We start from the raw sequence: 25,615 nt of genomic DNA, 5'->3' as shown, positions 1-25,615 counted from the left end.
GGGTGGAATGGAAAACATTATGGACTGCACCAGTGACTCTTCGTACTCCCGCAGTTTACGTTCCCGGTTCAACGTTGGTATGAGCCTTTGTACGCTGTCCCGGTAGCGAGGATCTAGGAGGGTGTACACCCAATAATCAGCCGAGACGAGAATGTGGGCGATGCGGCGGTCGTTTCTCAGGCACTGCAGCATGAAATCAACCATGTGCTGCAGACTCCCAACTGCCAAAGAACCGCTGTCCCCTGTTTGAGGCGTGACCTCGGCCTGCTCTGCATCACCCCACCCTCGCTGTACATACTTAGTAGAGGTTTGTGTACCTCCCTCCTCTGGAGAGATGTCTTCCTCCTCCATCAACTCCTCCTCATCCTCCTCACAAAGTGTCCCCTGCCTAGGCCTTTGTGAGGAAACACGTAGCGCAGACTGTCCAGAAGCAGATGGCATTTGGGACTCCTCATCCTCCACCTCTTCCGAAACCTCATCCCTTAGTGCTTGCAGTGTTTGTTGAAGCAGGCAGATAAGGGGGACAGTCATGCTGACTAGTGCATCATCTGCACTCGCCATCCGCGTGGATTCATCGAAGGCACGCAAAACGAGACAGATGTCCTTCATAGAGGCCCACTCAATGGTGCTGAAGTGTGAACGGCGCACAGTGCGACTTGTTTGCGCCTGATGCAGCTGGTACTCCATGACTGCTGCCTGCTGCTCACACAACCGCTCCAACATATGTAACGTTGAATTCCACCGGGTGGGTAGGTCACATATGATGCGATGTTCCGGAAAGCCAAATCGTCGCTGCAGAGCAGCGAGGTGCAATCTTGCCGTGCTGGAACGCCGCAAGTGAGCGCACTCTATGCGGACCTTGTGCAACAGTGCATCAAGATCCGGATAGTCCCTCAGAAAGCTCTGCACGACCAAGTTAAGCACATGTGCCAGACATGGGATGTGTGTGAGGTTGCCTAGGCCAAGAGCTGCCACCAGATTTCGGCCATTGTCACACACTACCAAGCCCGGCTGGAGATTCGCTGGCCCAAACCACACATCGCTCTCCAGCTTGATAGCATTCCAGAGCTCCTGTGCTGTGTGGCTTCGATTCCCCAAAGAAATTAATTTGAGTACAGCCTGTTGACATTTGGCCACGGCTGTGCTCATATCGGTCGTAACAGGCTCCTGCTCTGCTGTTTCTGAGGAACTTGAGTAGGAGGAGGAGTCTATGTGTACAGACTGGAGTCCTGCAATCCGTGGCGTTGGAAGAACACGTACAGCGCCACTCTCCAGATCTGTACCCGGCTCCACAACATTGACCCAGTGGGCAGTGAGGGAAAGGTATCGTCCCTGTCCATGGTTACTGGTCCACGCATCGGTGGTCAGGTGGACCTTGCTACTAACGGCGTTTAGTAGCGCATGTTTTATTTTGCCCTCAACATGTTTCTGCAGGGCAGGGATGGCTCGCCTGCTGAAATAAAAGCGGCTGGGCACGTTGTATTGGGGGACTGCCAATGCCATTAAGTCCCGGAAGGTGTCAGTGTCCACCAGCCTGAATGACAGCATTTCAACTGCCAGAAGTTTGGCAATGCCAGCATTCAGAGACTGTGCTCGGGGATGGTTTGCCGAGTAAGGGCGCCTTTTATCCCATGCCTGTGCTACCGATGGCTGTGATGGATGGGAATGTGCTGCTATGGGTGGAATCTGACAGGGTCTCCGGACAACAGTGGCAGAGGTTCTTCCTTGGCGATCCTGTGAGGAAGCCGAACCAGCAGTGTGTGAGCTGGAGGAAGAGGCCCCAACAGGAACTGAAGAGGTGGTAGGTGGTGCTGTACGTTGGCCTACGTCTTCAGGGTGTCTCTGCAACTCCAACTCGTGCTTGGTGCGCACATGTTTCCACATATTTGTGGTATTGAGGTTGCTGACATTTCTCCCTCTTTTGACTATCTGATGACACAGCTTGCATTTGACAAAGCAAATGTCATCTGCAACTGTGTCAAAAAAGGACCATGCACTGCAACTCTTGGGAGCGCCCGTTTTGCCTTTGGAAGGAGGAATGCTCCTAACGGGTGCTGAAGTGGAGGGTACAGGCAACCAAGTCTTCCCCCTCCCTCTGCCTTCTGTTTTGGCCGGTAGGGGAATCTCTTCCTCCGAGCTGCTCCCACCACCTTCCTGTTCCTCACGCCATGATGGGTCAAGGACCTCATCATCTTCCCTCCCCTCTTCAAACAGCTGCTTCTCCGGGGTTGTCTCGCCAGCACCGTACGCACCAGAAAGTGGCAACTGAGTCTCGTCATCATCTGATGCGTACTGAGGTGTGCTGACCATAGGCACTGGCCCACTCGCCTCTTCAGATTCAGAGGGACAAAGAAGTTGCGCATCACTGCATACTCCCTCTTCTTCACATTCAGGAATGCTGCTTGACTGGCCCCCTCTTTCCAAGCCAACAGATTCCGAGAACAGAAGTAGAGACTGTGATGGCTCCTGTCCATGTCTCTCTGACACTCTCTGGGCACTTTGGCAGGTGGTGAAGAGACAGATGGTTGCTCTTCGGTGCTCTGGTCCTGAGAGGCTGTGGAAGTAATTGAAGTTGATGCGTTAGCTGCCATCCATCCGACAACGGCTTCAATTTGTTCCTCCCGCAGCAGTGGGGTACGTTGAGGTCCTACAAAGCTGCGCATAAAGGACTGTTGCCTGCTAAAACTGGGGGATGCTGATCCACTGGTGCCCGCAGCAGGCCCAGAATCCCCACGTCCTCTACCTGCAGAATCCCCACGTCCTCTCCCTGCAGAATCCCCACGTCCTCTCCCTGCTGAAACTCCACGCCCACGCCCACGTGCCTTACTCCCTGCCTTCTTCATCTTGCAAGACTGCTTAAGATAGGCAGAAAAGTACAAAGGGGGGCCTTAGTGTGCTTATTCCTGAACAGCTGGTTACAGGTACAAGAAACACTAATTTTATGAAGTGTGTGTGTGTGGACTACACTTTAATAGGAGCTGATGTGGCCTACACAAGTTCCAAATGTAGTGTTTGGTGAACTTTTTTTGTGGTTTCTTTGTTGGAAACAAACTCAAAGTATGTGAACAAAGAATTGAAACTGATAGTATCAACAACTTTTTGGAGCTATTACAATGCAGGCAGGTAACCTACAATGCAAAAGATGAGGCTCCAAAAAAATTGGGTAATACTAATCTGGCTGCGCCAGCAGGGCACAAGCCAGAAAAAAAGGCTCCTCTATCTACTCCTATATAGTGTTTGCAACCAACCAATGTTGATGGATACGGATGGATGCACACTAATAGGAGAAGAAAAAATGAGCTGCACTCAAAGACAAATATGTGTGAGGCAGTGACGCACGTTGAGCGTCCTACAACCAGACGTAGCTGCAGGACACTCTACTCAGCGTGAGCTGCACTCACACACAGTCAGAGACCTCTCAGACAGCCGTCAACAGTGCAGCTAAGTGGGCACTGGCACTGACAGGCTGCAGAAAGGCTCCGCTGTGTACTCCTATATAGTGTTTGCAACCACCGTAGATGGAGACGGATGGATGCACACTAATAGAAGAAAAAATGAGCTGCACTCAAATACAAATATGTGTGAGGCACTGACGCACGCTGAGCGTCCTACAGCCAGACGTAGCTGCAGGACACACTACTCAGCGTGAGCTGCACTCACACACAGTCAGAGACCTCTCAGACAGCCGTGAACAGTGCAGCAAAGTGGACACTAGCACTGAAAGGCTGCAGAAAGGCTCCGCTGTCTACTACTAGTGTTTGCAACCAACGTATATGGATACGGATGGAAGCACACTAGATTGAAATTATGTAAAAAATGCAGCTCAAAAATTAAAAGATGTATGAGGCAGCAGTGAGGCACGCTGGGCAGCCTACAACCTGACGTGGCTGCAGGACCCACTCCACAGCATGAGCTGCACTCACACAGCCCTTGCAGACAGCTGTGAACACTGCTGCTAGGGCAAAGAAGGCTACAGTGGTGGTTTATGTAGCCTGGGTAAAGCACTAGATGTTTGGTGGAATCGCTATTTCTAACTGTCCCTCACAGTCTTCTACAGCAGCCTGTCCCTAACTGAATTCCCAGCAGAGTGACCAGAAATGGCGGCTGCGGTGGCTTTTATAGTGCATCATGACATCATTTCAGCAGCCAATCACAGCCATGCCAATAGTTAACATGCCTACATGCCTAACAGGATGTGCCCACACTTCGGAGGATTCCCATTGGCTTAATCAAAGCAAGCAGGCTCATAGCATGATGGGAACTTCCGATTCCGGAATCCGATATGACAAAAGTATCGGAAGTCAGTATCGGAATTCCGATACCGCTAATATCGGCCGATACCCGATACTTGCGGTATCGGAATGCTCAACACTAGATGTCACAGCTCACCTCCTCCTGTATAATGACTGATAACATCTCTATACACAGTAGGTGACACATGATCCACTATTCGCAATAGGTGATGTCACAGCTCACCTCCTCCTTCTGTACAATGACTGATAATACCTCTATATACAGTAGATAACACAAGATCCACCATTCACAATAGGTGATGTCACAGCTCACCTCCTCCTCCTCCTGTACAATGAGTAATGACTTCCATAGGCAATAAACGGGGTGATATTGCGCATACCCAGCTACTGATCTATAATATTGGGCCATTTCTAAGTCTTGTTGTCCGGATCATTAAGGTCTTAGCGGTTGGACCCCAAATGGTCAGCAAGTTATCATCTATTCTTTGGAAAGGTGTTAACTTGCAAAGTTGGGAATAACCCTTTAAGTAATTTTTTTTTTCTGAGCTTAAAAAGTGGAAAAAAAAATCACGATATACCGGTATACTGTATGGCAAGAACTGCATCAGATTTACTAATGGACTCTGCCCCAATCTAAAACAAAAATAACCTCAATTTTTAAAGTAAAGTTTAAAAATCTAAATATCCTATTTGGGAATTCTGAATTATCGGAGGTTAGCTCCTAGTCAGGATCTTTATCTCTTGACCCTTGCATGTCTTGCTTTGGAGGACCTGTCTGGTCAATGTACCGGGAGGACAGAACATTAACTTCAGTGATACATGTAATTCTTCATTTCTCCTCTTGGAGTGCTGCAGGGGAAATCATCGCTCTCTGTTGAATGAAATTATGGAATCAGCTTATTGTTTTGAGGTCATGCCAATAAAAAAGGGATTGTCTCGAGAAGATCTGTTTTTTGAGGCCGAGATCACACATGCGAGAAACACGGCCGAGTCTCGCATGTTAATACCCGGCACTGCGTGCGGCTGCATGTATTGCTATGCGGGTGCACACTCCAAACCGAGTGTCGGGTATTAAAATGCGAGACTCGGCCATGTTTCTCGCATGTGTGGTCCCGGCCTTAAAGAGAAGTTTAAGTTTAAGGTGTTAGTGTCTGAGGAGGCCCAAAGCTCCATAAGGAGGTAAATAATGGCCGATATTAGGTGGAGGGCCCTGGTACACATTGTGGATCAAGACTCGAAAGCTTCAACTTGGACCATCCCTTAGATACAGCAGTTTTTAATCTCGCCCTTATATTTCCTAACATTTTTGCTGTCCCCATTAACAACCTTTTCTACTCGCTGCCCTCCAGCAATCTTGGCCTCGAATTTGCAGTCAAAGAACCGTAGAGAAAGTGCAAGGCTGCGTTTAGTAGCCAGCAAGAAAAAAAAAATGTTTCTGAATTTGTTAAGAATTATATCTGAAATGACGTCTTTCTGAAACCATTCCAAGACAGCCGTTCCCTGGCAGCTGGCAGGGTAACAAGGAGACGCGAGATAAGAATTGAGAAGTAGAATTTCACTGTGCAGTCAATTTAGATGTTTGGTCGGGAAAAGGAAATGTTTTCTGACTTTTAGGTCTCGGCTATGTGAAAACTTGTCTTACGAGGTTTGTAACCGCCTAGAATTCCAGAATTTAAGATAAAAGTAATAAAAGTCATGCTTTCATATGAGTTCTCTCTCATTAAAGAGATGAATTTTGTAGCTTAGCGTCCAGGATATGAGGTCCGGTAGGTGTCCTCGTTGGCCAATATTCGGCGCTCCCATAGAAATGAATGGAGAAAGCTTTACATGCGCGTCCACCTCTCAATTTTCGACAGTTCTCACCGGGGTGCAGGTCTAGAGATAGAGGTGGGAAACATGTATTTTAGACATTTGTTGCATTTCTTATTGATGTCCCACAAATGTTTCAGACCCTTCCTATGATCATTTCCGCTCAGAACCCCCCCCTTCCTTTTACTGCCACCGTGAGAAGCCACATCGGCACTCTGTAACATTACAAGGTCTCCATTTCATGGTTGAGTTGCTGCCGTTCCTCCCACTTTTCAATAACATCACTCACAGGTGATGGGGAAGATCCAGGAGGAAAAAATGTCATGAACGGATTGGTTACCCCGGTGGCTCCTATTACAGGACTGCGCTGGTATCAGTGAGCTCTGCACCACCGGCCGATCTGTCACACGTTAGTAAAGGCAAATGGAATGGGGGGGCAGACATTATATACCGGGGGGGGGCGATGGGACTGGTTGTTATGCATCATGGGGCCGAATGTTATACACCAGGGGCAATGAGGCCGTATGTTATACATTGGGGCAACAGGGCCGGATGTTACATACCAGGGATTGATTGGCCAGATATTATACACCCGGGGCGATGGGGTCGGATGTTATACACCAGGAATAATGGGGTCAGATGTTATACACCAGGGGCAATGAGACCAGTTGTTATACACCGGGGGCGATGGGGTTGGATATTATACGCCAAAGGTAATGAGGCCAGATGTTATACACTGGGTGTAAGTAGTCGGACAATATACAAAAGGGCGAGGTTCCGGGTGTTATATGCCGGGGGCAATGGGGTTGGATGCTATGCACTGGGATCAATTGGGCAGAACGTTATACACCAGGGGCAATGGGGCCGGATGTTATGCACTGGGGGAAATGGGTTCAGATGTTATACACTGGGAGAAATGGGATCTGATGTTATACACCAGGGGGGAGTGAGGTTGTATGTTATACACTAGGGGCATTGGCGCCAGATGTTATACATCGGGGCTGTATGTTATAGATGGTGACTATAGGACTGGATGTTATACACTGGGGGCCATGGGGTCGGATGTTATACACTGGAGACAAGTGGCCGGATGTTATACACCAGGGACTATGGGGTCGTATGTTATATACTGGTGGCAGCGTGGCCATATGTTGTGCACTGGGGGCAATGGTACTGAATGTTGTACACAAGGGGCAATGGGGTCGGATGTTATACACCAGGGGGTAGTGAGGTTGTATGATATACACTGGGGGCATTGGCGCCAGATGTTATACATCGGGGATGTATGTTATAGATGGTGACTATAGGACTGGATGTTATACACTGGGGGCCATGGGGTCGGATGTTATACACTGGAGACAAGTGGCCGGATGTTATACACCAGGGACTATGGGGTCGTATGTTATATACTGGTGGCAGCGTGGCCATTTGTTGTGCACTGGGGGTAATGGTACTGAATGTTGTACACAAGGGGCAATGGGGTCGGATGTTATACACTGGGGTCAATGGAACTGAAGGAGAAACCTGAATTTGAGAAGTGTGACACTTTTTTCTATAAAGTGTAAATATACCCAGTATATACAGACATACAGTATGTACTACATGGAGAAACCTGTTTCAGGTGACCAGGATTGCCTCAGACATTGGGCTTCTGGAGGGGGTGGTCCAATCAAAGTAACTAGACATAATGCGTCATATATGGTGGAACTGAAAACTTGGCATAGAAAATCGAGATGAGAGAGAGGTTATCTTAAGAAGGTGGTCTCCTAGAGAAGTTTCATTGAATCCATAGGGTTCTTTCTTTACGTTTCCTTTAGATTCATTCTATCCTACAATGAGATGAGCAGCCGTGCAATAAACACGTGATGATGATGTGATACTCGGTCAGGAAACATTGATGCTATATTTGACCCCCTAGTGGTTGGGATGTGAACTGCAGACTCTCAAAGGTTTTTGCCACCATCTCACAATATTGCTTTAGATTTTTATAATGAGAAATTAAATTAAAAGACCGACATATGCAGAATTATATTGACCCTTTCTGTGGCTGAAGATTTACAAATCATCTCCTAAATTTTTCTCAAAACTTGAATTATTTTTGTGCATGAAGTCAGAGCGGCGGCTTCACCCCGGTACAGCGCGTCCTCACATTTAGATGATCAGATCTGGCATTTTCAATATTCATAAAAGTTGCGCTGTGGATCAGTAAGCAGCTGGTACTGAAGTGGCCTGACACATGCGCCCACACTCCGAGGACTCGGGAGCCTCCGGCTGGCCGGCCGTCATCTGAAGTTGTTTTTAAGCTTTTACTATATTTTTCTTGTTTTTAAGTTTGTTACATCTTACACATATAATACATTATATATATTTTTTGTTTTATTAGAAAACGTGCCACCCACAGTATCAGTAAGAGGAAAGGAAGCCAAAAGGATCTGAGGCCACCAGATCTGTGGATCCACCATGAGGAGATGGAAATGAAGAACATCGAAAAGCCGGTGGGATCAGAAAGTCAAGGAAGGGAATCTCCAAGGCAGAGCTGTCAAGATATCACCCCTGTCAGCCACAGCCAATCCGAGTCACAGCTAGGAAGCAAAAGTGCATCACATTCAGGTAATCCACACAGATAGATAGATAATAGATCGATACATAGATAGATAGACGAAAACACAAAAAACAAATTCTCAACAGTGAGGTTGACTCGCCAAAATGTGACAGGGGGACTCTGCCAATATGTTAAAGGGGAGTTTCCGATATTAATTATTAATGTCAAACAGAATTGATTATTAACATTTGATATGCAAATTATTAAATGACACCTTAACGCTTTCTGTTCCTTACTGAGACGAAACCGTGTACAAATAAGGAATATTTATTATACATACCAAAAGTCTACAGTTAGGTTCTGTGCACACATTGCGGATTCTGCTGCGGACACAGTACCATTAAAGTCTATGTAAAATGAAAAACACTGTGCACATGCTGCGGATTTTTCCGCACAGATGTGCTGCGGATTTGAATCCGCAGCATGTCAATTCTTTGTGCAGATTCCGCATCGTTTTTACACCTGCTCCATTATAGGAATCCGCAGGTGTAAAAACGCAGGGGAAAGCCGCACAAAAACTGCAGAAAATTCAGAGTAAATCACTAAATCTGCAGGTAAAACGCAAGTCATTTTACCTGCGGATTTAGCAAAATCCGCGCAGAGAAATCCGCAGCAGAATCCACAACATGTGCACATACCCATTATTGTACCAATACAAAATACATTAATAGCAGACTAATACACAATGAAACCCACAATAACCTAACGATATACAACCCACGTTACCTAAACACACACACGATATTAGCCCACCCACCTACATAAACTGTGCCTATTAGAGATGGTCGACACCTGGATGTTTCGGGTACGGTGGGTTCGGCCGAACAGTCAGTAAAAAGTTTGAGTTCGGGTACCAGAACAGTACCTGGACCCAAACTCCATTCACTTAAATGGGGGGCTCGAATATCCAGTGTTTGCATGCTTTCATGTGCATAACAGTGCAGCAAACACCGCTTCTGATCGGCGGTGAAATCATCATCGCCAGTCATACAACCACGGTTCCCATGCTGTCAAACGACAGTGTGAGCCCACCACTGTGATCGGAGGTATAAAGTTTACCTCCGGCACTAATGTCAGCTGATGGGACTACTGCTACCCTCAGCCAACGCCTGCTGCCACTAATAACTTTGAGAGCAGGAGCGGCTGATGGGAGTTTTCATCAGCTGCTCCTGTCCTCTAAATATATAATTAAAAATAACAATGTCATGGGGTCACCTGTATTTTTGATAACCAGACAGGCAAAACTCAGATCTGGGTGCTGCAACCCTCAGCTATCAGCTTCAATATAATATATACAATCCTCGTAGCAAAAGTTTGAATTAACTTCCTGCAAAAAAAAAAAATGGCCTAAGGTGAGGTCACTATGCATTGATGCAGACACAGAAGAGCATACCCCCCAACTTCTAATGTCAGGGATAAGTTCATGTATTGCTGCACTAACTCAGCAATAACCACCCTACTGAAGCCCCTTAATGTTCCCACCCACTATGATAACCATTTTATGGCCCCCATACAGTATGATGTTCCCAACATACAGTAAAATATCCCTTGGTAATTCCACACCATTTTCCACCACACGCACAGTATGATAGTAACACTGATTCCCGCAAAGTATTGTTCCCCCTTAGTGCTCAAACACATAAAGATGTCACCACAGTGCCCCCACTCAATATTCTGTCCAAACAATGTCACAACACAGAGTTATGCCTCTACAGGGTCCGCCTGCAAAAAGTGATATCCATACAGTGCCCCCACACAATAAGATGTCTCCACAGTGACCCCCACTCAGTATGATATTCACACAGCACCCCCATACAGTAAGATGTCTCCACAGTGACCCCCACTCAGTATGATATCTACACAGTGCCCCCACACAATAAGATGTCTCCTCAGTGACCCCGACTCAGTATGATATCCACACAGTGCCCCCATACAATAAGATGTCTCCATAGTGTCCCCCACTCAGTATGATATCCACAGAGTGCCCCCACACAATAAGATGTCTCCACAGTGACCCCGACTCAGTATGATATCTACACAGTATTCCCATACAGTAAGATGTCTCTACAATGACAACCACTCAGTATGATATCCACACAGTGCCCCCACAAAATATAAAGCACCAATAGTGACCTCCCCATAGTATAATGTCAACATACACATTATGAGGCCACTAACCAAGAACTGACTGACTAAACAACCTCACCATTATGCCAGCGTGCAGCTCAGCTCTGTACTGTCTGTGGACTGAGACTTCACGCAGCAGGTGCAATCTAGCGGTGTCATCATGCCTACTACTGCTCTGAGTCTCAGAAGTACAGGCTGAATAGTGGAGCAGAGAGTTGACAACTCCCTCCTCCATCATTTTGTATAACTGTGTGCTCAAGATGTAAATCGAGATGCTAGGATGTCAGGGAGGAGGCAAGGCTATTTGCACTAAATCTTCCCACCAAGTCAAAGAACTTTAGCGGCACGCCACTGCTGACAGATTCAATGGTAATTCATTACCCGGTTCTTCTATGTACTGTGATACATAGAGGCTGTAGCGGCTGAATTGTCCAAAATGTTTAATGAAATCCTATTGCAAAAAAAATCCATGCCCTTGTGTAGGAAAAATGCCCTAAGCAGCTTGTATCATTTAAAAAAATGTATGGTTTATAAGATTGAAATTCGCTTTATGATTTCTCCTATGAATATTAATTCAATATAAAAAAGTAGTTTGTAGAAATATCGTTGGGTATTTCTCCGTAACTGATCTTCTGTCCACAGGGCCAGACACAGATGAGGCTGGAAGTAACATTTCGACTCTAGAACGATCTTTAGCGGCACGTAGAGCTACACGAGCCAAACTCATGATTCCAATGGATTCACAGTCCAACAATGCCCGTAAGTGTCCTCATCTGCTCCTTGTGTCACACCAGTAACCTACTAGACTCATATTTGATCATTTACATCTTGTTGGACTCAATCTGACACAAAACAGACTTTGAAATTGACATCATATTAGACTAACAAGATACAAGTTATTAAAGTAGCAGCTTGAGCACAAATCTGCTATTATCTATTGTGATGTATCAACTACTGATATCGTGAGAGACAGGTATGAATAAATGGGCCAGTAATAGATGGGCCACAGCAGAAGCTAGAGACAAATGGTGCAACGGGTCTCCAGGCGATGAAGGAAGACGCCAACCGAGAGCTTTCTGAAAATGTCCTGAGGATAGTGGGCATACTAGGTTGAGGGGTAGTGAATCCCCTGGTAAACCAATGCTGAGGCTCCTAGATAAGAGACCTAATAGTGTATTTGACGTTACCGAGTCGGTCCTGACCGTAGATGCAGAGGGAAGTGAATCACACTGCTGTATTGACCGCCGGGGGTGGTCTAACCAAGTCACGACTCGGGATTGTGAAATTAACAAGTCTGATGCCGCATTTGTCATAAAAAGGAAGTTGGTGACAGTGACGGAGGGTGGTTCTCTAAGGAATCAGGTGACGATGATGGATCAGGTTCCAGGAGCCAACGCTCATACATAGTAACATAGTTAACAAGGCCAAAAAAAGTCATTTGTCCGTCCAGTTCAGCCTATATTCCGTCAGAAATAAATCACCAGATCTACGTCCTTCTAAACCTAATCACTGTAAGATATAATATTGTTACACTCCAGGAAGACATCCAGTCCTCTCTTGAACCCCTCGACTAAGTTCACCATCCCACCTCAGGCAAGGAATTCCAGATTCTTACTGCCCTAACAGTAAAAAATCCTCTTCTATTTTGGTGGACAAACCTTCTCTCCTCCAGACATTGAGAATACCCCCTTTTGACCGTCACATTCCTTGGTATAAACAGATCCTCGGAGAGATATTTGTATTGTCCCCTTATATACTTATACATGGTTATTAGATCACCCCTCAGTAGTCTTTTTTCTGGACTAAATAATCCTAATTTTGCTACTCTCTCTGGGTATTGTAGTTCCCCCCATCCCCCTTATTAATATAGTAGATAGAGAAGGTCCCCTCAACTGGTAGCTCAAGATAACAGGGAAGTCTTTTCTTGGGGCCCTGGACTGTGGTCATGTGTTCATCCCCACTGGTTTGAACAGAGGGGGAGGGTATGTGATGTACCAACTAGTGGTATCCTGAGAGACAGGTATATATCGCACAGACAGAGGTCTGCTGCAATCTGAATCCATGACAGGTTACTGAGTCTTGTTGTCCCACAAACCTGTATTTTTGAAAAGGGATGGATTTAAGGATTAACCAGAAAGTGATGGGCGGGTCTGGTTAACCACATACCTTCCAGGGGATTTGTTCCTGTGAGGTCAAAATGGTCCTAGAAGCTTCCTAGTTGCAACATATAGAGAGAGAAATGGCCATGTGTGAGTCTGGAGCCAGGTGTGGAGCTCCTGAAAGTCCAGGAAGCTACTGAGGGTCTGGACTAGAGGCAGGACCCATGTGAAGCCAGTCTGTGAAGCCTGCAAAGCTGTTAAGCAGGTAACTCAGAGCATGGGCAATGGTGTGAACTGACAGGTGTCAGTTATTGAACTGTGCAGAGTTGAAATGGACTAATAGGGCAGGTACGTTTCTGTAAAGAGAGCAGATGTATCCACTGAAAAGAATGTACAGTATGTCGGGTCTGTGATGTTTACATGGCCTACAGTGGTTTAATTGTGAAATAAACCAGAACTGGACTTATTGAAATGAAGAAATGGCTGTATGTTTGAATATCGCTGCCAAGTGAGGGTTCCCCAACCCGGATAGTGATCGCTACGTGACACTATGAAGAAACCAAGCAGTCAGGGTTCAATTTACCTGCAGTGCCTCCAGAGGAGAAGCTAAGTATTGCAGTGTTCATTCAAATAAGAAGGATTGGGAAGGATAAAAATAGATTCTCTCTTCCAAAAATATTGACATACCAGACCATTTATCATTAGACATGGGTGAACCCAAACGGTAAAGTTTGGTGTTCAGTCACGGACATCGACCACGGACTTTACCAGGAAATCCGTGTTAATATTTGGGTTCAGGTGCCCAAACACCGGGTGTTTGTCGCGCTGTCAGGTGCTTGACAGCACGGCAAACACTGCTTCTGATCGGCGGTGAAATTATCCCAGCCAGTCAGACAGCAAAGGTTCCCATGCTGTTGGAGCGCCCTCACACGCCAGGGCTGTGGGGTACTCGGTACCGGGCCAGTTGATCTTCTCAACGGGAGTTGTCACAGCAGCAGTGACCTGGTCCGTGGCCCTGGGGCTCCATTGCAAAAAGGGGTTGTTTCAGTGTACTTATGGTGGTGAAAGTTTATAAGTTTGTAAGTGATTCGTGATGCCACCTGTGGTGTTCGGTAAGGAAGATGCTAAGCCGATGCTGCAAACAGCTCCTCTGGGACAGATGGTGTGGTGCAGCAATGATGTTATACCCCTCCACAGGCAGGGCTGTAGTCCCAGGGCAGTGTAGGTGAAGTGACACTTAGATGGTGTAGTATCGGGCGCAGGAGGGATGTAGCAGTGTCGGGCAGGTTGACACAGGAATTAGTGGAGGACACCAGGGCATGTAGTTCCAAAGCTTTACTCACAGTCTGTTGTGGTACAGGTGCCCGCATCCGTGCCGTGTCCTCTGGGTCAGGAGCTCAGCCAACTTCCAGGCCAGATGAAGTACTCCTTTCCAACACTCCGCCAACATATGTGCCTTTTCTGAACATTTCCCTCTTAGCGCCTTTTAGTGAGGTACTCACAGTACTCAGTTACACTGGAGTTCCTCCTGTCAGATGTTCCTAAGAATTCTACTTGTACGACAGACAGACAGCTGTAGCCTGCTTTGGGGACTCCTTCTACCTAGTCCCGGCTCACACACGTTGCTGTTGTGCCCCCAAGTCTGGTGTGGGAATAAAGTGGTCACTACTTCTATTCCTCCGGTGTCTGCTGCAGGACCATTAGTATCCATACAACCTCGGGGACCGGACCCCGGCCTTGTGCTTAGAACTTGGGAAAGGTTCTCCTCTAACCCTGGTCCTTGTTCTCTTCTTCTCCTCACGTTCCGTACTAATTCTTTCCTTCTTATGGAGAGTCAGGCTTTCTATCAATGTTCCTTTCTTGTGCCAGCGGACCCAGATCACTGAGGTCGGCTGCAGCACTTCCTTCATCCATCCCACTCAGGGGATCTCCTTTCACAGACTGACCTCGTCAGACTCCTGTGACTAACTACCTAAATCCTATCCTCTTCCCGCTCTTTTAGTGCAAACTAAACTCCTTCCAGCACGCTTCGTGTTCCAAGCAGGGAGCCACCAAAGGGTGCTTTGCTACACTAGTATGTTGTGTGGGATGCAGGTGTTGGAGTGTGGTCAGGTGTCTCCACCTTACCTGGATAGTGGGACACCACACCTCAGGAGACGGTGCAGTACCTCTGTGGCGACTGAACCCTCAGGGGCACCACACTGTCAAAAGACAGCATGAGCGCTCAGCTGTGATTGGAGGTATAAATTTTACCTTCGGTCACTGGTGTCAGCTGATGGGACTACAGCTCCCATCATCCGACACCTGCTGCTGCTAATAACAGCGAGAGCAGGAGCGGCTGATGGGAGTATTCATTAGCCGGCTCCTGCGCTGTACATAATTTTTTTTTTTTTTAAATGGCGTGGGTTCCCATGTATTTTTGATAACCAGCCAGGTAAAACTCCCAGCTGGGGTCTGCAGCCCTCAGCTGTCAGCTTCAACAAGGTTGGCTATCAAGAATATATGGTTCCCATGCTGTATTTTATAAATATTTAAATAAATAATTAAAAAAATGGCGTGGGGTACCCCGTATTTTTGACAACCAGCCTTGCTACAGTAGACAGCTGGGGGTTGGTATTCTCAGGCTGGTATTCCCAGCCTAAAAATAGCAGTCTGCAGCTGCCCAGAAAAGGCACATCAATTAGATGCACCAATTCTGGCGCTTTGCCTGGCTCTTCCCAGGTGTCGGATGATGGGAGCTGCAGTCCCATCAGCTGACACCAGTGACTGGAGGTAAACTTTCTACCTCCAATCACAGCTGAGCGCTCACGCTGTCTTTTGACAGCGTGGAAACCACTGCTCTCTGACTGGCAAGGATGATTTCACTGCCAATCAGAAGTGGTGTTTGCCGCGCTGTCATGCACATGACAGTGTGGCAAACACTGGATGTTCTGCCCCCCCCCCATTCATGTGAATGTGTTCCAGGCTCAGTTTCGGGTCCGGGCACTGTTCTGGTACCCGAACCCGAACTTTTTGTAACTGTTCGGCTGAACCCACCAGACTCGACCATCCAGGTGCCCGCCCATCTCTAGTTATGATTAATAATTTTTCTATTCAAAATAAGATTTTTTTTAAATTTTCTTTTCATATGTGCACATTTTGCCAATTTTTGAATCCTATATTATTAAAGGCTAAATTTTAACCACTTTCCTTTGGTGCTGAAAAACATTCCTTTTTGGACCTCTGAGAACAAAACCTATGGACAAGTGTGGCACTTTGTTTCCAATCCTGGACAACCCCTTGAAGAGAATTTTTATCGTAATTAAGACATCATAAGTAAAAAAAAAAAATATTGTAGTGGTTATAGTGTAGACAATGCTCTGTGAGCTCAACATCCTGGACTCCAGATTGACACACTGTAACACATCAGCTGATGTGTTTAGCTCACAGAGCATTGTTTACACGGGATGCAATGTATCCATGGAGAGCAGGACTAGCTGTGTTCTGGTTTACATGTCTGAAACTATAGAACTCTTCATCTTTACACTGATTAAGCCCTTTAATATAATCTCTTAAGTTGTTTACAAGCTCCAACATTTTTTTATTTTTTTGCAACGCCCCTTTTGACATTTTTTGGCACCTTAAAAGACTGTAATATTTCATTCTTAAGAAGAATAACGTGCACTTTACTATGATGTAATGGTGAAAAGCCAACTAATGGGGTCAAGTAAAGCAGGATATGGATTCCCTTGCCTTGCGAGAGTGAGGAAATCAATATTGTATGAGTTCATGCCAAGGACAATAGAGACAAATCTTCCATTCTTCAGCAAAATGAATAGCAATTAGTTTGATTTGAAGAAATATGACGACTATATAATGTTCAATTCAGATTTGATGCAATAAGATAGATTTTTTTTAATGTGAAAAAATAAACACAAATAAAAACAAATGCATTTGTAATGCATTAATATGGGAAAAAATGGTCAAAAAAATACTACACTAATTTAATTGAATTTTAATTAAATTAATAATAATATTAAATAATTTGTCATTTATCATATATACTGACGCACAAATCTAACCAATATATGATACCATAATGCCATGCATAAAGTCAGCCATGCATAAGATTTATGATGTCTAGAACCAATTGTGGTGCTTCCCGATTCTCTCCAGGCAGAAGGCAGAAGGATCCAGCAGCTGGATATCAGCATACCCAATCCGTTTGTTTTCAGGCTTGATAAACTACTGTCAGAGATATCTTACATTGGCTTACTCGCCTCTTCCCATAAGAATACATGCACGCCTGGCAAAGTTTGGGATGGTCAACAGCCATCTAAATGTGTATGGACAACTTTCTCAATGACATCAGTGGTGGATGAGCACCTGATAATCCACCTCGCTGGAAGCTTAGAAACTAGTTGGACTCCAACTCTTGACCCGCATTGGAGTCCAACAAAGATTTACATAACCTGGAGTCTCCATCAATTAAAGAAATTATTCCCAACTTTTTAGGACTTTTTCATTCCAAGCAAAAATCAGTGTCAATGTCCAAGGGTCTCAAACCAAAAACCCTAAAATCAATACCCCCCTTTAATGTTAAAACACCCAAAAAGGTCACACCACAAAGTGAACAAGACCAAACAAAAACCGTGTCCAATAACATCCAATTGCATAAAAACATATAAACATATAATAGGGGAATTCTAGGAGTCCCTAATACAGTCTAATGCTTCCTTGTCGCGGAGGTTGGCACCCTAGGGGGGATGTTGTGGCGCCCCCGCTCAACGATGGCTATCCCTAGGGACCCTGTTATATCCTGCAGCCACTAGGGGATCTCTTCCCCGATACTAAAGGGACCCCTAACATTAGACAAAGACCAACCTACAATAAGGAGGACCCTAATCCCCGAAAGGAATAAAAAGCATAAGGAACACATTAATGTGATGACATGACTCCAATGCTAAACCTCCTTCATCTTCAGACATTTTTCATAACTTTATTACTTCTTTGCGTAATTGATTTTCAAGAACTTGACCAGCGCCACTGGAGAAGCTCCACCTGCAGTCTTATGGCCTTCTTTGAAAGAGTCATCAGAGGAAACCTCTCCTGCATCCTCACCTCTTACAATTCTTTATATAAAAAATTATTTTGTTTGGGTATAGGTTCTGCCTTATCACATTAGACGAATGTTGACCAAATCCATATGTTTCAGTGGAACTGGCGAACGATTGAATTAAGCTATCCAGATGATGGCAAAAAGAAGGATTGAGCATGCTGAAATCCAACATATTTGTTCCTTATTTTCTCAGGCAAGAAAGGCTGCTGCTGGAGATGTTTAAAGTTTAAGTATAAAGTTGCACAAAAATATTAGGCAAAAGTCATTCAAATCCATTGATTTTTGTTAGACTGGCCGATCACGTAAGCTAATGCTGGTAAAAAGAAGAATTGGGTTCATTAAAATCCAACATGTCCAATCCTTGAGTTCTCAAAGTAATCTGACGTTGAAGTATAAAGGTATGGAAATGTTTGGACACTGGTCAAAATTACTGTTTTTGGGAACAGTTAAGCAAGTTGAAGATGAAAAGTCTCTAAAAGGCCTAAAGTTAAAGATGACACATTTACTTTGTATTTTAAGCAAATAACAAAAAATAAATTGTCATTTTTTTAAATTTTAAAAAATACAAAAAGGAAAATGGCCAGATGCCAACGCTTGGGCATCCTTAGGGTTTTGTGTGCTCGGATAACTTTGACAAAGGTATCAGACCATAATTAGCCTGTTAGAGTTATGAATTGTTCACTATCATGGTTAGAAAAGGCAAGATGATGCAAATTTCCCAGCTTTACAAAAACCCAGCCTCCTCTAACCTTGTGCCAAAAAACAGCAACCATTGGTTCTTCTAAGGCCTGTTTCACACATCAGTTTTTTTCATCAGTTAAAATCCGCTAAAATGGCGGACAACGGATCTGTTCCTGTATTGACCACAACGTTTGGCACTGGACTATTGTTTTAACGGATCCGTCGAAGGAAGAATTTTAAAGGAACCGCTGCCGGGGGAAGAGAGAGAGAATTTTTTTCAGCCACCAGAACAGGATTTAGGTTTAAATTTGCGGCCGATGCAAATCCTCCTGGAATGCACAATGTAAAATGCGGATCCGGCCGCCCGAAAAAACGTTGCATTGTCCGTCCAGGCATGTCGGCGGACGCCAAAATTTTGACGGATCCGCAAAAAAACGGATCCAACGGATGGCCATCCGTCAAGATCCGCCGGTAATGCAACTCAATGGGAAAAACGGATCCGCCAAGCAAAATGGCGGATCCGTTTTTTTTGCAAAATGGCGGATTTTGACTGATGGTAAAATACGGATGTGTGAAACATGCTTAAGCAGCTGCCTAGCACTCTGAATATGGTGGAGGCCCACAAAGCAGGAGAAGGCAATAAGAAGATAGCAAAGCACTTTCACGTTGCCCTATCCTCTGTTCAAAATTTAGTTAAGAAATGACACATAACAGGAATAGTTGAGGCCAAGATCAGGTCTGGAAGACCAAACAAAATTTCAGCTCATAGGATTGCTAGAGAAGCAAGTCAAAACACCCGCTTGACTGCAAAAGACTTTCACAATGCTTTAGCAGACTCTGGAGTTGTGGTACATTGTTATACTGTTCAGAGACACCTGCACAAATATGGCCTTCATGGGAGAATCATCAGAGGAAAACCTCTCCTGTGTCCTTACCATAAAATTCAGCATCATAACTATGCAAAAGAACATCTAAACAAGCCTGATGCATTTTAGAAACTAAACCTGTGGACCGATGAGGTTAAAATAGAACTCTCTGGCCACAATGATCAAAGGTATGTGTGGAGGAAAAAGGGCACAGAATTTCAGGAAAAGAACATCTCTCCAACAAATTAAGAATGGGGGTGGATCAGTCATGCTTTATGTTTGTGTTGCAGCCAGTGGCACAGGGAACATTTCACGGGTAGAGGGAAGAATGGATTCAATGAAATGTTAACAAATTCTGCACGCAAACATAACACCATCTGTAAAAAAGCTGAAGTAGAAGCGACGATGGCTACTACAAATGGTTAATGATCCTAAACACACATCAAAATCCACAATAGATGACCTGAAAGAGGTGCAAGCTGAAGGATTTACAATGGCCCTCACAGTCCCCTGATCTGAACATCATTGAAAATCAGTGGCTAGACCTCAAAATAGCAGAGGATGGAAGACGACCCAGCAATCTCACAGAACTGGAGGAATTCTCCAAGGAAGAATGGATGAAAATCCTTCAAACAACTCTACTCTGGCCACAAAAAGTGTGTTCAAGATGTAACACCTTCAAAAGGGGTGCTACTAAGTACTAACCATGCAGGGTGCCCAAGTTTTTGCATCAGCCCATTTTCCTTTTTGAAATTTTTAAAATGTAATATATATATATATATATATATATATATATATATATATATATATATTTGCCAAAAATACAAAGGAAATGTGTCATCTTTAACCGTCCATCAGGAACAATATTCGCACTAACTCGTAATGGAACAATGTGCCTGTCAAGCGCAGGCTAGAAAAATGCCTAGAATATCTAATTTTCTCAATTTCAGTGATCTAAAAGTGATCAGAGACCTTCATAGGGATGTAATAAAAGAGACTACACATTATCAGGTGCAAAACAAACCCATTTACTCGACATAAAAGTAATAACTTTGATATACACAAATTTCAAAATTCCTGAGAAGCACACTTTCATTTGTAAGAAAATCTGCCTTATTTATATGAAATATCCACAAACCTTTCTCTATCCATTCATAAAACAAGCTAAATAAACAATAGTAATGACTAAAAACATTACATACCAACCTTATAAAGTGTGATGTGTTCGGGACCAATGAGCCTGAGAAGCCAGCACAGCTATATCTTCCTTCCTGAAGCTCTGCAGACCAACTGTGGTATCAGGTTTCACACAGCAGCTAGAGCCAGAAGACTATCTAGAGGGAGGGGGTTTCCTGAAAATCTGGTGAGAAGGGAGAAATGAAAGTAGAAGAGCTGCGCCTGTCAGATCCATTGTTCCTGACGGAGGGTTAATTGTAGGCCTTTTAGAGATCGTTTCTTCTTCAACTTGCTTAAATGTACACAATAACGATAATTTTGACCAGGGGTGCTCCAAACTTTTACATGCCACTGTACATGTTAGACAAATGTTGGACAAATCAATTGATTTCAGTAGGACAGCCAACCATTTAATGCTGATGCATGTAAAAAAAAAAACATTGAGCATGCGTATGGGCACATAATTTGTAGTAAATCGAAGGTCACTTCTCCACCCCAAGGTTTGGCTGCGGGCAGGTCACCATGTAGATTTCTCTTTGAGGTTGTGTTTGAGTTGCCGTAATGCCCCAATTTCCTTGTGTTTTAATAGTAACCCATTGTCTAGACCCTACCTTGGAGCACTGCCATATTACATGACATGAAAATCCTAAAAACAATGTAATATTTCAAAACCTTGCCATTCAAAAGACTAATAATACCGCGCACCGATGGAAAATTGTTTTTATGTTGACACGCCGGTGACAATAAGTTAGGATAATTCAATTTTCTCCCCTTCTCCTCTAGTAATACATTTCAGCGAGCGCATAGTAGGAGACAACGCGCACAATATCACATGAAAATATAGTGGCAGGCGGAGGCCAAATCTGTTTTTGTTTATCTCCTTTTTCCCCAGATGTTACGGCATCCGTTGGCTGCATATAAAACCTGACGGCGCACAGTAAATTGCTTCTGTGATGTAGGACTGCGGAGTTGTAAAAACGCAACGTGATTTGTTTGAACATTCAGACTCCCAAACTCTTAACATTAGTGTCACATCAAAATTCAATTGTCAACAACCTACGGAATTTTCTACAGATTTTCCATCAGATCCGGTCACGGAATAATGACCTAGAAAAAAAACTGTTATGAAGCAATGCAATATTGATTGATTTCCCATAAATATAAATTAGAGTTGGTAGGGCTGGTAGTTTATTTTGCATCATATCTACATTGCGGGTAGAAAAGTGCGAGGATTCATTGCATTAGTTGGTAAGGCTGGATCGTATTCATTTGGCACTAATATTTGTTAGATGCTCTCGTAATGCTGCGCATGAACATTTATGTGACTCTAAGATTGTCTATTGCCATATTATATTATTATGCTGCTATATTATGCTACAGGATGATTTATGTTCTTGTTGCAGCGGTTGTCAGTGCCATACCAGTGCCCACGTTAGAAAGCGCCCAGTATCCAGGAATACTTCCATCGCCGACCTGTGTATATCCCCATCCGCAGTTTACGCTACGTCCTGTCCCTTTCCCTACTCTTTCAGTGGATCGGAGCTTTGGACCCAGTCGAGGTAAGGATTAAAAAAAAAAAAATTTTATGAACTTTAAAATATTTCTTGGATAAAATGTTGAAGCTGGTGTAAGGCTTAACACATCATTTTTGGGGGCTGGTTGTTGAGGTCCAGTTATGGTTCCTTGCGTGATTGATTCCCTTTTTCATGATTATTGATGAACTTGAATAAATTTTCACATTGAAAAATGATGTAAGTATTGAAAATTTTGAGGTTCAAGTTTTAACAAGCTATGAAATATTTCAATACATACGAGTTACGTAGGTAGGAACCAGATATAGAAATTGGAGTATCAACTAAAGGCCCCTATGCACAGTAGATCAAAGTTGGCTGATATTAGCAGCATTGGCCAAAAATGTAATGTGTATGGGGGCTTCTTGACTCTCCCCCTACAGATAATTGTTTTTCCAGCTACCAATCCTTTTTTTTATTACCAGAGATAAGCCTGGCAGCGTTTATCTCATCGAGAACAGAGGCTTTCTCCAGTGTATGGGGAAGTTGGGGAAGTTGCCAAATGACTTCTTCTGACAGCGATCTAAAGGGTATGGAGGCCTTAACTATTCAAAAGATGCGGCTAAAAGGAAATCCTGATCAGAGCCAAAGCTAGATATTGTGGGGTTCAAAGCAAAATTCGGGCTAAGTCCACCATCCCCAAGATTCTAACTTCCTGCCACCATTGGACATCACCAGGACTTGGTGGGATTGAACTTTCTATGGCTACACTACTTGTTGTTGACCATTTTATACACATTTTTGTAGACTTTGTATTCAATACTTTTTTATGTATAAATCAGATTTTATCCTAGGACTGGGGGAAGGGTGTGAATGAAATCACTCAAGAAGCTAAATGGGTGGCTGAGAGCACTTCTAGTTTAGATAATTGCTCACAAGTACTTTATAGTACTTTTTTGCTGCCAGTAGTCATTTTGGTGGTCTTAGTGTGGTCCTCCAAACCTGCCTCACATGAACATCCCCTCCCAATGATATCCTTTATACATACTGCATGAACAGTACGTGTGTTGATGTCAATATGACCCTACTACACTGTTGCGTCTCCCCACAATGTAATTCTTGTATAAAAAACTGGTGCTGCACTATGTGTGTTGAACCAATCTTCTTCTCCCATGGCTGGCGCAGTCTATTATTCTATTGGCCATATGTACTTTATTTATATTGTTGTGCATGTAGAAGACTTGTCACCTTGCTGAATATATGTGTTTTCGGAAATAAGCTTATAAAATAAAAATTCGGCAAAATCTTTTTCCTAAACTCAGTGCAGGGAGGTTGTTCTTCTTAATGAAAATGTATCAATGAATCAAAAACTGGGTGTTACAAGTTAGAGGGTGTGTCACTACACACTGTCCAATCAGTGCTGAGTGGCAGAGCAGACAGTATAAGGACACGCCCCTTTGAGAAGAAGACTTCTAACATCCAGTCCATATATTCATAGATTTTTAGGAGGAATCACAGACGAATGGCACTACACGGCGTTATAAGAAATGGTGACCCAAAATTGTAATTTTATGAAGAATACAAGGATTTAATAAAATAGTCAAACCAGAAGTGGTGACAGCTCCCCTTTAAGGCGCATTAACCATTAATTTCGCTAAGGTGACTGACTTAGGAAGCAAAATTGAATAGAGATTTTAATAGTCTCTAGTTCTGAGTTCATATCAAAGGCACAAGCAGTCAGATGACGATACAAGCGCTGCCTGAGATGACACATTACACCTTCAAAAGAAGAAAACTTCAAAGTTCTACGGTAAAATGCTCAGCAGTCTTGGAAACAAACAGCTCCGCAAACTGTATAACATTTTTACAGCAAGCAAATCGCTTTTCAGAAAGCCAAGCAAGGCTTGTTTCGATAGTGATGATGGTTGTTATGGCGAACACCTTAAAGAATACAAAGCCAAACAAGAGAAAATATTGTAAGACAAGGAAAAAATTGGGTTTTATCCGCCGAAGGATTTGTGACGCTTTTTATTTATTTTTTGACAGAGTGCAGCTCTGGTTTCCTTCAAAGCTTTGCTTGTAGATGCCATGGCAAAAATTTACATGGCGGTTGGAAGAAAATTTAACATAAAATCAAAACTCAACTCCAAATCCTAAGAGCAAACTCAGGATTAACAAGATTAAAAAATAGGTCCACCTATGTAAGAAATCTAATGTCAGATTATGCCCACTGTCTGAAACACAGATACGAAACTTGAAGCTTCTGTATCCACGGCCCCACCCTATGTAACATGAACCCTACCGATTATGTAACAGAGTCCCAACCAACTATGTAAGAGAAACCCCACCTACTATGTAAGAGAAACCCCACCTATTATGTAGCAGGGCCCCCACCTATTATGTGGCATGACCCCACCAACCTGTAACAGAGTACCCACCTACTACTGTATGGAATAATACCTCCAACTAATATGTAGCATGACCTCACCACCCTGTAACAGGTTCCCCACTTAGTATGTAACAGAGCCCCCAACTACTATGTAAAAGAGCCTACTATCTAACAGCCCCCCTTTTATGTAGCAGGAACGCACTACCCTGTAACAGAGTCCCCACCTACTAGGTAACAATGTCCCCACCTATTATGTAACAAAGCTCCCACCTACTATGTAGAAGAGCCCCCACCTACCATGCAACAGGGCCCACACCTACTATGTAACAAAGCCCTACTGACTATGTAACAGAGCCCCACCTACTATGTAACAGGGCCAATACCGACCATGTAATAGAGCCCCCACCTACTATGTGACAAGATCCCCATCTATTATGCAACAGAACCCCCAACTACTGTGCATCAGAGCCCCCACCTATCATACAACATGGTCCAACATACCATACAACAGGGTCCCACCTACAGTGTAACAGGCCCCTCATTTACTATATAACAGAGCCCCCAACTACTACATAACATAGCCCCCACCTCCAATGGAACAGTGCCCCCACCTACTATGCAACAGAGCCCCCACCTACATTGTAACATGGCCCCCACCTACCATGCAACAGGATCTCCACCTACTATGTAATAGGGCTCCTACTGACCAATCAACAGAGTCCCCACCTACTATGTAACAAGACCCCCACCTACTATGTAATAGAGCCCTCATCTACTATGCAACAGAGCCCCAACCTACTATGTAACAGGTCCCCCATCTACTATGTAACAGAGCCATCACCTACTATGAAGCAAGGCCACCAGCTACAGTGTACAGGTAATAATACTGGGTTCTTCCTATGTGGATACAATAAGGGGTGCAGCCTTTAAAGCTACACCCCTACTGAGACCGCATGTCACTGAAGGGGGGGGCTACCGCTGGGAGACAGACCCAGGGGTATGCA

General features: G+C 44.3%; 1 protein-coding gene across 1 annotated transcript in view; it reads left to right on the top strand.

The window, feature by feature from the left end:
* The window catches only part of DCC (DCC netrin 1 receptor), a 1,068,191-nt gene that overhangs the window by 1,000,658 nt on the left and 41,918 nt on the right, over nt 1-25,615 (top strand). The window contains exons 24-26 of the mRNA XM_073543872.1: nt 8,446-8,672; nt 11,434-11,550; nt 22,115-22,270. Coding sequence (XP_073399973.1) covers nt 8,446-8,672; nt 11,434-11,550; nt 22,115-22,270 — 500 coding nt within the window. The remainder of the gene's footprint in view (nt 1-8,445; nt 8,673-11,433; nt 11,551-22,114; nt 22,271-25,615) is intronic.

This window comes from Dendrobates tinctorius, unplaced genomic scaffold, assembly GCF_039654945.1.
Source record: "Dendrobates tinctorius isolate UK_male_01 unplaced genomic scaffold, ASM3965494v1 ptg000135l, whole genome shotgun sequence".
In the NCBI taxonomy this organism is placed as follows: Eukaryota; Metazoa; Chordata; class Amphibia; order Anura; family Dendrobatidae; genus Dendrobates; species Dendrobates tinctorius.
Note: the sequence above shows the minus strand (reverse complement) of the source record. Positions and strands in the feature narration are given on the sequence as shown.